We start from the raw sequence: 13795 nt of genomic DNA, 5'->3' as shown, positions 1-13795 counted from the left end.
GTAAAGAATGCAATTATCTGCACATCTCATAAATGTGCAGTTAAACATGTAAAACATATCAAATCGTTAAACTGAGATTCCTTTTGTGTTTCATAAAAATAATTCAGCTTATTTTGAATTGATGGTACCAACATGTCAAGAGCTCTGGTTCCAACATCCAGGCTGGAAGTGGTCTAAAAAGGGCAAGCAGCCTTATTTTACTTATTTAATAAGTAAATAAACAGGCCTTTTGTGAACAACTAAAACATGTATAAAGGGCCATGTGGGCATATGTGCTGCCCTCTAGCTGCCAAGACTAATTCAGAGCCGCCACCTTTGGCATTATTAATTTGCAGTTCTTTTCTACTTTGTAATTCGTGTTCTCTTTATCGGTAAACCGCACTGACACAGCACTTGACTCTCTGTAATTCTTACCTGGATGATAACTGGAACCTGTACGACTTAATAAGAAGAGGTGGACGTCCACTTAGTGTGACACTTTTTACTGTGGAAACAAAAACAAACAAGCAAAGAATAAAGAAATAAAAGTTAATAAACACTAAATCTGAACTCTTTATGTGCTGTCAGGCTCTCTGAAAACACTGAACATAAAAAGTTAAAAATATAAATTTTAACCTACAGCAGATTTCAAACAACTGCTGTGATATTATTGGCTTTAAAACAAAGTTGACTGTGAGGGTTTTTTTTCTTTTTAAAAAACAAGTTCATGTTTGTCTTAATTCACTTTGCAAACGTTTCATTTCTCTTTCACGATGTTTATTCCTTCTTATTTAAACTTCCAGCCTTTTGTGTGACCTGCATGAAACCTCAGTTCACAAAATAACCAACAGGGGGCGATGATGAGCTCATGGGCCAAAAGGTCACACTGATTATGAAATCGCTCCAATGCGACACTTTTCCATCTGTTCAGATCCAAAATAACTTCTCAGTGTTGTGTAATGAGTCTTCATCCCCAGCAGATGAGAGAAACGCTGTAACAAGAAGGTTTTACCGTCTGTGTCAGTTTCACTTCCTCCTTCCTGTGACGGTGTGAGGCCTGCATCAGCACCACACTGCAGCAGCAATGATTGATAACACAAACATTCAGACAAACATCCTCAGCAGCCTGATAACACAGTGTGAAACTACCCACAACTGTGAAACAATCAGTTTGTCTTCCTTATTGTTTCATAAAACCACAGAAAGATTATGAAACAACCTCTGTCTGAGGAGTGACACACCGAGACCCGAAACACACCGAGACCCGAAACATCAGAGCTGTGAAATGTAGAGAAAGGGAATTCCCGACATACACTGAAGGGGTTAAATCTGTAGATGGTGCAGGAGGAGGAGAAGCTGGAGATGACTGATATGTAGCTGACACAGCGATGAAACAGACCTCCTGTGATACTGTGGAGAAAGACTACGAGCAGCAGCTGTGAGGAGCGTCACCTGCAGGTGTAGATGAGCTGATCTCAGTGCTGACACACTGTATGTTGCTGTGTGGGAACGATTGTAGTCAGTTCTCTGTGTGTGCTGACCTCTTCATGGTCTGATAGAGGCCAGGGTACATAACTGGTTCCTGACCAGCTTCAGCCTGTGTCCACCAACAAAATATGTTGGTACAATATTTGAGCGTTGATGGCCCAGTGCTCCTCTGCAGACTCAGACACACATTTTCTACACTTATAAAACATGTCAAACAGAAAGAATAAAAAGCAAACAGCACTAAAAAGTCAAATATATTTAAACCAAGAGTTTAATACACAAAATCTGATGACCGTGAAAGATTTTGTTGTCATTGTACCAATGTAAATATCTTGGGGTCATTGTAGACCCAACCTTATCCTTCAAGAGTCACATAAATAAAGTGTCCCAGGTACTTAAATTTAATAATCGAAATTTTAATCATATACGTAATAATTTAAATATGAATGTTGCAAAAACTTATTTTTACTCAATGATCATCTCTCATATGGACTATTGTTTGACGTCCGGGTCACTTGCTTGTCCAACAACACTTAAAACCATTGAAAACATTTATAAAAGAAGTTTAAAACTACTTGACAAAAAACCGACTTCCCACCACCACTCTCATATGTTAAAAAAAAAACACAAATTACTGAACTTCAATAACTTAGTGAAACTGAAAAGAGTGTGTTTAATATATAAAGTCTTACACTCCCTTGCTCCACCACCACTAAAGCAATTTGTTTAAGGCACAGGTTAAAAACTGGTTATGGACAAATCAAGTGTGTGATCATGTATAAGTTGTATAGTTTAAATGTTTTATTTGGGAATAGAATAGTGTGTATGTGTGAGTTTGATGATGGAGTTTTTATTATGAATGAATTCTGAATTATTATTATGAATTTTATGTTTTATGGACAAAAGATGGAAATTAGCCCTTGGCTATAATCTGGTATGTTTACATTCATGTATTTTTTTTACATTTATGTTCATTAACATGCACTGTCCTAAATAAATTAAAATAAAATAACAATGTTAGTGTTTAAAGTCCGACATCTCCCTCTAGTGGTCATATATAAACCATGTGGGAGGATGGTGTTCATTCATCAGTCTTGTCTAACACAGACACACAAACATTCACATCTACGACCAATTTAGACTCACAGGTTAATCTAACTACCTGACTGTGGACTGTGGGAGAATCAGAGTGCCCAGAAACAACCATGCAGACCCCACACAGAAAGATGGAGGCTGGATTCAAACCCAGCACCTTCTTCCAGTGAGACAACAGCATCACCATGCTGCCTCAGGGGGACGTCCACTAAATGAACATGGTTGTAGTTTGTTTCATTAATTAAGCTACAACACTCACAGCAGACTGAAGTAGAGTCGACGTTTTAAATGATATTTTTAATTGATTTCTTGTGAATTAAGTCATAAATGTCAGGATGTGCTTTATTGATTATCACAGAGAAACTCATCCTCTGCATTCAAATGTCAATTCATTCAATTCAATCATCTCAGTTAACCTCAAATGATGTCAAGACAATGTTGCTGGTTTCTTAACTTCTGAAAGCACAAAAGGTTTTATGTGTTTCTGTGTGTTACACTTAAAAAAACAACAACTTAATTTTAAATGTTTTGCAACAAAAGAGGAACTGCAGAGTGTCTAAGTTCATATTCTGGAATAAATTTATCACATGAATCATTAAAAAGTTAGAAATCCACCAATAACTCTCAAATAGAGGAAGAATACGTGCTCAGAGGAAGAGGGCGGGCTTTACTTGGTGTCAGTGACAGAAATGAAAAAAAGCTCAAATGAGTGAGAAGGACGATGAAGGAAACATCTGTGCTGTGTCTGCTCTGTAAGTAGAATCTCTGTGTTTGTTTGAATTCTTGTACTTTGACTGTCTGCTCTCCTGATAACTGATGATGGAGGAGAAGACATGAAAAACAAATCAGGCTGAATTCAAGTTCAAACACCATGAGGACCAACTGCAGGTCTGAAGTTTCACAGAGTTACTGATGAATTTATGAGTGAAAAGATAAAATAAAATGTTGGTGTTTGTGTGAACAGAGCAGACTGTTGAACCTTACGTGGACCTTAGTTTAGTGCTAGTCTTTTGTATTTACTAATACATACAGTTACGTATTATTATAACATAACTGTATGTGATTCCTTGTGTAACAGTAACTACATTAGAGCATGAAATATGAAATGATGAGATCAGTTTTATTTTAGAATTCATTATTATCAAATATTACAAAGTTGTTCTTTATGTTCACCTCAAATCCACCTGAGTGTCATTTCTCTTTAGTTCTGATCTCACTGCTGAGCTGCACAACAAACCAAGGTCAGTAACCTTCTTCTGTCACAGTTTAAACCTGAGAAATGTTCACTGATATGACCTGATGGGGTTCATGTTTCACAATGTAAAGTCTAACAGATCATCAGTTTTTCATTTTAACCCTCACAGCTCGTCTGACTGTGAGTCCCAGCAGCTCTCAGTTCTTTGAATATGACTCTGTGACTCTGAGCTGTGAGGAGGACGACAGCTCTGCTGGATGGACTCTGAGGAGAAACACAAGCAAAGGACAGAGGACTCAGTGTGGAAGAGATTGGGGAAAATCAGCTAATTCTTCCTGTAACATCACTTTGATGATGTCTCATGACAGTGGAGTTTACTGGTGTGAGTCCAGAGAGGGTCCCATCAGTAACATGGTTAACCTGACAGTCGCTGGTAAGCTGAGTGTGTGGAGTTAGTGTTGATGAAGCTGTGTGTAAATGGATGAAATGCTGTAGTTTGTCTCTGTGTTGAGGTGGATCAGTGATCCTGCAGAGTCCTGTCCTCCCTGTGATGGAGGGAGGTGACGTCACTCTGCTCTGTAAAAACAAGACTGGTCCCTCCAACCTCCCAGCTGCTTTCTATAAAGATGGCTCCCTCGTCAGGAAGCAGCCTACAGGTCACATGACCATCCAGCATGTTTCCAGGTCTGATGAAGGCCTCTACAAGTGTGACATCAGCGGTCATGGAGAGTCTCCATCCAGCTGGATCACTGTCACAGGTGACACACTCACCTGTCTGTGTTTCTGCAGGTTTCAACATTCACAATAAACTAATGATTACATGTTGTATGTTTAAGGGAAACCTACAACCACATCTCCATCTACTCCCACACCTTTATCTACATCCACCTCTATCCCTACATCAGCTACTCGCCCTGGTTCTTCTGTTCTTCTTCATGTGTTAATCTCTGTTGGGTCAGTCTGTGTTGTGGTTCTACTGGTGTTACTGGTTCTGCTGGTGAGAAAACATAATCACAGAAAACCTGAAGGTGAGTCTCAGACTTCCTGATCTTTCATGTGTGGAGTTTGATTTGTTGAACAATTTAAACATTATTATGATTAGATTTCAGTGTTTATTTTATCTGTCTGTGGCAATAACATTTGCATTCATATGATAAATTATATTACTGTTACATTTCAGCAGATCAAGACAAAGCTGCAGGAGAAGATGTCACATACAGTGACGTCAAAATATCACATGGTCGACAGCAGCCTGTGAAACACAGCAGAGGTAATGTTTGGGGAAATTTTGGTGTGAGATGGTGTCAGAAAGCTGTGTGTTTACGATAAGGGAGATGTGTCAGTTTTATACCACTACAGGATTTCCAAATATATAAAGCAAATCTTTGAAAAGCATGCAGAGTTCACTTCATGTGACAGGAACAGTCGCCTCAGGTAAAGACCTTCAGTAACAGATGATCCTCTACAGGAGAATACGGAAATCTATGACACAGTTCAGTAACATGGAGATTGTTTGAGAAACAAGCATCAGCTGAAATAGGAAACAAATGACTTGTTACTTTTGTAAAGATATACGTGAGTGCACTTATCATTTTTCTTGGCATCCTGTGTCCATGTAGCTTATTCGATAGACTGTATACCAAAGATGGACAAGGCTCTATGACATCATCCACCAGTTTCTGAAAGTCTGCAGCATTTTCAAGCCTTAAAGTAAATGTTTCTAACACGTTAGTTTTATTTAGACTAATTTGACTCTGTTTTAATGAGAAGGAGAAGTGCAAAGTTATCAATGCCAATGCTAGCTAGCTTATATAGCTACATCCACAGACAGCATGTGGGCAGATAACTGGGCACATGTTTAGTAGAAGCGTGACCTGCTGGAGGGAAAGGGGTCTAAGCAGCTTTGATCAGATTTGATTGGCTCCAGAGTGGTTAGATTTGGGCTAACATTTCAGGAACGTAAAATCGAGGGCACATAAGAAACTGGAAGCATGTGACAGTGTGCGTTTTGAGCCCTGGATCATGAGGAGCTTCATCTTTTCAAGAGGTTAAGACTGTGCGTTAGTCTAACGTTGTGCGTTCATGATAGATCGCGAGAACATTATGAAGCATGTTAGGCATATAGCTCACCTTCATATTTTACACATTTAATGATAAAGATTATTCAATTATTTAAATGACTTTTTCATAGGTAGTTAATTCATAGGTAGTATGCAACACCATCGTAGTTAAATATATCTGTATGTAAAGTTTCACACCATACTAAGTGAGAATTGTTCTTTGCATGCTGGACGGTCTGTTGTCTGTGGTTAGCTGAAGCTAACAGCTCCACAGTTGTTCAGCATCCCGTTTGTGACATAAAGAAAACACTTCAGCTGCAGGTGTTTCAACACAGGGCTGTTAGTTTAAAACCAGAGAAGAACTTCTGTATGCATTTCTTTAAACATGAAAAACATTTATGTGATAACATTTTAAATTCCATTAATCTCAGTATCTTTGTTTAGGCTCTGAATCTACCTTTTATGAAGGTAATCATTTGTTAATTGTGTGATATCATGGCACGTTTACCTGATCTGTGGTCACTCAGTTCCTTGAGTACATTTTATTTGTCACAGAAGCAGTCACCTTCAGTGATTCTATCTTCTGCTTAAACTATTTTAAACATTCTAAATCATCTAAATAGTTTGTGTTCTATTGTGCAGAGAGTGATTCTACTACAGTCTACTCAGAAACGAGAATTGAAGACATCAGTTATGGAGAAATCGTCATCAAAGACAAGAAGAAAAAGTCAAAGACAAAAGGTAGAGCTGCTCCTCTTTTTCTCCATCTGGGTTCGTTTCTACATCCAATCACTGAGCTAAATGCTAACATATGAATGCTAACACTTTAATAGTTCATAAAATTTGAATTTCACATGTTCACCATCTTAGCAGCAGGCTCATATTTAGTAATTACCAAGCATCGTGAACACAAGAAACAAACAACATACTGCTGCATTTAAACAGTGAGCTAAATTGGATCTTTGAGGTTTTAACCCTTTAAGACCTACCATAGAACCAAGTCCGCCAGAGCTTATATTATATTTTTACATGCTGTGGAGCCATTTTTTGGGAGCATTTCAAGTTGCTATACATCAATACAACCATTATAGCCCAGATTTTAATAATATGTATGCATTAAGTGCATAGTAATTACATAAATTGCAAAAAAGTGCAATAAACTACAAAAAAATTGAAAATCGTTTTTGTTTTTTTAATAAGATCACTAACGTTCTCCTAAGCGTTCCAATCAGATTGAGGTCTGGGCTCTAACTGGAGTGTTGCAGCTTTGTTTTTTGGGTTCACATTAAACTCTAGAACACTTTGGAATACAGAGAAGTTACTGGTTGGTTCATTTACTGCAAGCTGCTCAGGTCCTGTGCTTCAGAACAGGCCCAAATCCTCACACCTCCACCACCATGCTGACAGTCAGTATGTGGCGTCAGTGTTGATGTGCAGTGTTTGGTTTTCCCTCAAATGTTGTCTTGTGCATTATGGACAAACATTTACACTTTGGTCTCATCTGTGGACAAAGTTCCAGAAGTCTTGATTTTTGATTTCTTGGTTTGTTCAGATGCGAAAAATCCCAAAACAAAACATAAAGAGAGAAGACGTTTTCCCCTGGGAAGTCTTTTTTTATTTGAATTGTTTTAATTTTACCATAATGAACTTTAACATTTAGCATGTAAAACCTGTAGAGTCTGAGGTGTAGCTGTTGGATGTTTTGCAGTTTGGGGTCAATTTGCTGGGATGTTGACTGCTGGGGAAACTGCAGTAAACACTTGCTGATGATCAGTTAATTAAGTGTATTTGATTAGTGTTTGGCTGCTTACCTTAGAAATTCCTGTGGACACAATGAGGTTGTACTTAAACTTGTTATGTGACTGTAAATCCAAACAGTGGCTCGATTATTTACAGGAGCTTTATGAGGGAGGAATAAATCAGCAGCAGTTATATCCTGCAGTTCACATACGTTAAGGCCTGTCACTGTAAGACTAAATGAGGATTTTGTGTGAAGAAAGAATAAAAAATAAACATGTAACTTTTATTCCCCTGGAAAATCTTGTCTGTCAATATTATCTGACATAACCAGACAACAGACTCACCTTCATGACACTAAAACAAATCTGGCATTAAGCTCAGCTCACTGTGGCAGTCTCTCTTCACAACAGCCGCTTTAACTTGTGGCGTCAGCCCCAAACAGTCGCTGTAAGTTGTAATTTTGCTGTCAAACAATCCTAAACAACTGCCACTGGTCATGTCATTACCCCAAAAAAGGCACATCAGATTGGGCAGGTAGTAACATCTGAGGATGTCAGCAGGGTTGATGCTACGATTTGAGCTAATTGTCTACTACTACTCAGCCACAAGCTGTGAGTAGGATCTGGATACAAGATGCAGAGCTGCCCGTGCTCGCTCCTAGACAAAGAGTTTTTTATTAATGCTTTTTATTCATTCCTGTTAACAATAACCTTAGAGAAAGGCCAAAGATAACAATGTATTATTGGTTCTTTCAACACTTCCTGACAGCATGACTGTCTGTGGTGGCTCATTGGTTCCAACCGAATACATAAAATGTTAAAACACTAAAAATCTAACCTACAAACTTCCTCTGTGTTGCTTCACTCAAAGAAACAGGAAACGCTGCACTTGTTGTCGATTTTCTTTAGCAGCAGATTAATCCACACTTGTTGCTGCGGGATGGTGTGTGTAAGCATGTTGTTGTGATGATGAACAGACAGGTCATCCAGCTCAATAGTTCTGCTTTCTGATGTGATTTTAGCACAAATATGGCACATCTGCCATTTTCTTTGAGCGACATGTGGCTCTCAGCGTCTGCCTCAGCTCAGCCACGGGCGCCCTGTGAATTGACCAGATGCCTTGTGTGCAGTAACATTTGGGCCACTTCTCTACCACAGAACATCCGTCATGCTGTAATAGAGCGATACAAGCCAAAAGCAGCCCACATTAGGCCCACAAGATAGAGAAGCAACGTCCTGTGGTTGAAACCAGTTAGTCTGAAGCAGGTGAGATTTCTATCTGCTATGTGCTCTGGCTTGGATAGTAATAGTGTTCATGTTGTGAGAATGTAGCTTGTGGTGAAGTGTGTCATTTAGCATTGTAGAAGCAGCAGCTTGGTGGATGTCACCTTTCTTTTTCACACAAAACATCTCACAGGTCTATCCAGTCATTCATTGGCTCAGAGCAGAGAGGTGTTAAGATGTGTGAGGTGCTGCTGCAGTGTATGAAGTACATGTACTTTCTACATGATGCAACATTACAAATACAATTTTGACATATTTTTCGTGACCTAACAGTTATTCCCAGTAAACATATCAAAAGCAGTTCTGGAATCAGTTTTGGAAAAAACTAAGCAGGTCGGATCAACGAGGTCCAGAGATAAAGCTCCTCGTTATGTTTAACCTTGAACAGAGTAGATTTGCTTCCTCTTGCAGTCACTATTATGAGTGACATTATGACTCACTTTTGGGCTTTGGTCAGAATTGTAACTGATATCAAACTTCTCATCTTTCTCCGAAAGCAACCTTTTAATAAAGACGTGAGCAGCATATGAGTTATAGATTGTCTTTGAGGATAAATGACCAACAAACTTTTCTCTTGTTGGTCAACACCATAATCCCAGACATCCCCACCACCAAACTGGACCATCTCTACCCCCAACTGTCACTCAGCAACAGATCCCCACAGCACTGCCTTCTCTACACCCTGTACAACTATGACTGTACACCAACTCACCCAACCAACATCACTGTCAACTATGATGAAGATAAAACCGCACACAGGAGGTAGTGAACATGTCCTGGTGGTGCTCATAAATGAACCTCAAGCTGAATTCCCTTAAACACCCTGGTAAAGAAGGCCCAGCACTTCCTCCATGTCCTGACGAAGAATAACCAGAAGCTGCTGCTGGCCTTCTACGCTCCTCAGTGGAGAGAACATGTTTGCTGGGGTGTTGTTTGAACACAGGTAGCTGTGCACTTACTGGACACTCAACTGTAGCTCTCATGCTGACACAGTGAACATTACCATTCAACAAGCATTACACGACAGCTGTGCTTCATTTAGCTACATTAAAGCTCTACACAGTACAGAAACTTCCCCACTCAAGCTGACAAATAATGTTCATTTAAAAGCTGAAATGGGAGAAAAAGCAACTGTAATTCTTCAAGTGCATCAATCAATCAAAGTAAAACATGGACTGGCATCAGTGAGTTTTGGGGGTATTTTTTTTCTTTCCTTTTAAGAAGAAACTTTTTTGGTCACCATGGATTACTTCTCTTTATCTACAGCTCACACTGTCTGTGGTGCACCACAAGGTTCAACCGTAGGTCCTATTTTTCTTTCTATTTAAGTTCTTCCATTAAAAAACCCCCCCACAACATCTCCTTTATTGTTACACCAGAGCCATACAGATATCACTTCCCAAAAGACCCAGCAGCTGTTTTAAATGATCTCAGTCATGTGACTGTAAATGTTGTCATAAAGTTGGCATCAGCTTAATACTACAGAGATGAGGCCGACTGAATCAGCTAAAAAACACATTTATATAAAACTCATTTTGTGTGATTCCATTACTTAATCTGTATCAGTAGGATCGGACGTCTGTGGCTGTGGTAGAGTTGGGTCATACCAGTCAGAAGGTCAGCAGATCAACCCATGACTTCTCCCTGAAACATCGATCGGAGTGTGACTGAGTGTGTGAATGCCAGAATGCTTAGGCATAGATAAAAGTACTGTATGTGCATTGACTGGGTAAATTAGAGTTGGACAAAGAAGTCAAACTAACAACTGAACATCTGCCTAAAGAACAAATATCTGAACATACCTGTAGAGTCCTAGTTATTATTAGACCATTCAGGCCTGTGGTACAGCAAAAGTTTTCAGTGTTAACACAATTGTACAATTGTAACCATGCTCTCTGGTCTTTGTGGGCTATGGGTGTGTGGTGGGCTTTCTCTTAAAATGATCTTTTATTTAAAACAAACAAACAAACAAAAACACCAACAGGGCAGGGCGGTGTGCACTCAACCTTTGACTCTATCGTCTCCTCGACACACATGGCACACAGGATACGTTACACTCCATAAAACAGTCCCTCTGTAACCACTAGGTAGGAACAAAAATTACCTCCTACAAGATGCCTTGTATGAAGTAGTTAAATGTGTAAAACAAATACGTAAGCCGGGTCGTTTTCTGTCTGAGACACGAGTTATTCCCATCATAAAAACAGAAGACAGATAAAGTTAAAAAAAGAAACAAAAAAAATGGTTTCGGGATGGTTTCTTGTGAGGAAGGACGTAGTGTCTTTAGAAAATCTTGCTGACTCTTGCGATGCAGACAGGCAGCAGACTTTAGAGGTGGTTCCTGTTATTACGTCTCACACCTCCGCCCATCTGTCAGGGTGGAAAAAAAGAGAGAAGTTGGAATCAACAAGTGTTTGACGTTTTAATGTGGCTTTTTGTTAATTTCATGGATGATTCAAGTAACAGTTAAAGTGTGGGCAGCATGGAAACTGTGATTTGTATCTGAAGTAGTGCCTAGGAGCTTCTCAAGCAGTCCTTTAATACGATTCATTAACTTATCTTTTTTTTAATTTGCATGTCAAACCACAGCAGAAACTTCCTCCTGTAGCCTGAGGCCAGCTGCAGTGCAGTCTGCTTTCGGTTGGCTAACAGCAGAGTGTTGCAATAAGATGTTTGCTTCATGCGCTGTGGGGAAAGTGTGGCAGTTTGCAGTAAAAGAGCACGGCGGTTTTGTGGATGTCACCTTTGTTTCTCACATAAACACCTCACGCTTCTATCCAGTCACTCATTGGCTTACAGCAGAGGTGTGAAGAGGAGAAAAGATGTGAAAACCCCTTTGGAGTTTAAAAAATACTCATCACTTGTATCACTTGTATTCTTCACATAACAAATAAAGTGTTTTGTAGTAGCTGTGGTGTTGCAGTTGTTGTACCTGCAGTAATTTAAATGTGTTTTATTTTACAGAGAGCGACAGCATGGCGGTCTACTCCTCAGTGAAAACTAAAGACCTCAGTTATGAACAAGTAGCCATCAGCCCAAAGAGAACCAGAGGTACAGCTGCTCTTTATCTCTCACTTTAAACAGAGCAAAGCTAGCCGTGTCATGCTAAGCTAAGCTAACCATGTTCTCACTCAAGCTCAGGATATCAACCTTCGCATCTTGAAAGACGCAGGAACCAAACAACTTCCTCCTCCTCTTAGTGTGATGCATAAGCATACTACACTGATAACAAGTTTTCAAATGACTAAACCAGGGTGTTTTTAGACAGAAGACGAACCAATCAGCTCAAGGCCCAATGTAAGATAAAGAAGGATTTTTCTTTTTTGAGAACGAGTTTCAATTTCAAGTGCTGCACCAATTTGAGCCAAATTTAAGAAAACGGACAAAATAAACAGCCAAAATCAACCCACACAACAAGGAAATATCTCAGTAGTCACATTTTAGTGAAAGGCAGGGGTTAATTTGTGATTTGGCAGGTGGGGAAACCTTAAGATTGGCTGTAGTGGTGCAGCGTGGGGAAAAGAGTTACTTAAAAGTGAATCACATAGTAATGTATCATGTGGTAGACTTTACTGTGGGTACAGGCTGTGACTGATATTCACTGATCGTTGTGAACTGAGCCAGCTGATTTAAACACGTAAAAGCAGATGTTTCATGAGCTTTCATAAATTTTAAACCCCTGATAATAGACAGTTAATTTCAAAGGTAGAATTTACTGAGTGAACATCATCACCTTGAATTTAGATCGATGCCTACAGCCTTTGCTGCAACTTACATGAACACCACAGCCTGCTGTTTACAGTGCAGCATAGAGTATATATGGATACTTAAGTATGTTTTGCAGGATATTTCATGAAAAACATAAATCAACAACACACCTAGTTACTAGTGGACCATCCTGGTACATTGTAGACAACATGTAGCCTCAGCTTTTAGTGTCAAACCGCTAATTTTGTCACCACAGTAAGACTAAATAGGGACGTTGATCATTTGACGCTTAAAGTTTGTTTCAGTCAGTAAAAAAGTTAAAGCAGGGTAAAACAGTAAAAAAAAAAAAAAAAACAGCGATGCCTCAGATGATGGTGTGGAAACTATTTCTGTGTTTCATGTGAGGATTACACTGTTTCCTCTGAAAATCTTGCTGAGTTGCAAACAGGCGGCAGACTCTGGAGCTATTTCCTGTTTTTAAGCGTCGCTGCTCGTCCTGTCTGATAAAATCTGTCAGTTTAAATTTAAATGTCATTCATTGAAGCTGATGAGCTCATTACTGATCATTAATCATGTTTCCTGTTGTTTCAACTGCTTGTGTTCAGACTTTAAACCAGAGTCAGACGTCGTCTACTCTTCACTGAAGTAGTCCACCAGTCCAACCACTGACGTCCAGCTGCTGGTCTCTAACTGGTTCCCCCAGCACCTCAGACCAGAGGACATCCACATGTTACAGATTTTATTAAATATATTTTATGTCTTAATCTCCTGTTGTTGGACCCGTGATTCATAATTTGCATTTTGATGCAAAATCAGCAATGTGAAATATTTATATAAATAATGTAAAATAGGGATATTTGTATGTAACATTAAAAACTTCCAGATGTTTTGTGGTATTTGTTTACATTTGTCCTGCTCCTGTTCCCACGCAGCATGGGGTCGGGGGTATCTCTGTGGCATTGATTACATTTTGCTCTCTCATGCTCCTCGTGTGGTTCTGTGGGTTTCAAACATGGGGGGAGATGGAAAACTTGATTTGCTCCACTTTTGTTGTGGCTTACCAATACATGCCTGGCTTCAGTGCAGAAAACAAAACAAAAAGATGTATATTAAACCACAGCCACAGACTCAAAGCAGCAGGCACTGCAAACTGCACAGAGCAGCGTCAGCATGCTTGATGGAGGAAGAGGTTTACTGCTGTAGGCATCCAGAAACCACCTGCACAGCAGCTGGCATGGAAACACTTT

At 39.4% G+C, this 13795-nt stretch overlaps 1 protein-coding gene across 3 annotated transcripts; it reads left to right on the top strand.

The window, feature by feature from the left end:
• Positions 1-3231: 3231 nt before the first annotated feature.
• Positions 3232-13437, top strand: LOC146389828 (uncharacterized). Of its 3 annotated transcripts, none has more exons than XM_084913583.1 (7): positions 3232-4190; positions 4270-4515; positions 4663-4785; positions 4938-5027; positions 6460-6558; positions 11805-11891; positions 13154-13437. In XM_084913583.1, the coding sequence occupies exons 1-7, from the start codon at positions 4109-4111 to the stop codon at positions 13195-13197; spliced, it is 771 nt and encodes a 256-aa protein (XP_084769709.1). In that variant the 5' UTR covers positions 3232-4108; the 3' UTR covers positions 13198-13437. The 3 variants fall into 3 exon arrangements, with proteins under 3 accessions (XP_084769709.1, XP_084769705.1, XP_084769701.1); XM_084913579.1 differs by having other exon boundaries at positions 4594-4785; positions 4941-5027; XM_084913575.1 differs by having other exon boundaries at positions 3881-4190; positions 4594-4785.
• The last annotated feature ends 358 nt before the right edge of the window (positions 13438-13795 follow it).

This window comes from Perissodus microlepis, chromosome 3 (assembly GCF_051167445.1).
Source record: "Perissodus microlepis isolate ML-2025 ecotype Zambia chromosome 3, ASM5116744v1, whole genome shotgun sequence".
Taxonomy (NCBI): domain Eukaryota; kingdom Metazoa; phylum Chordata; class Actinopteri; order Cichliformes; family Cichlidae; genus Perissodus; species Perissodus microlepis.
Note: the sequence above shows the minus strand (reverse complement) of the source record. Positions and strands in the feature narration are given on the sequence as shown.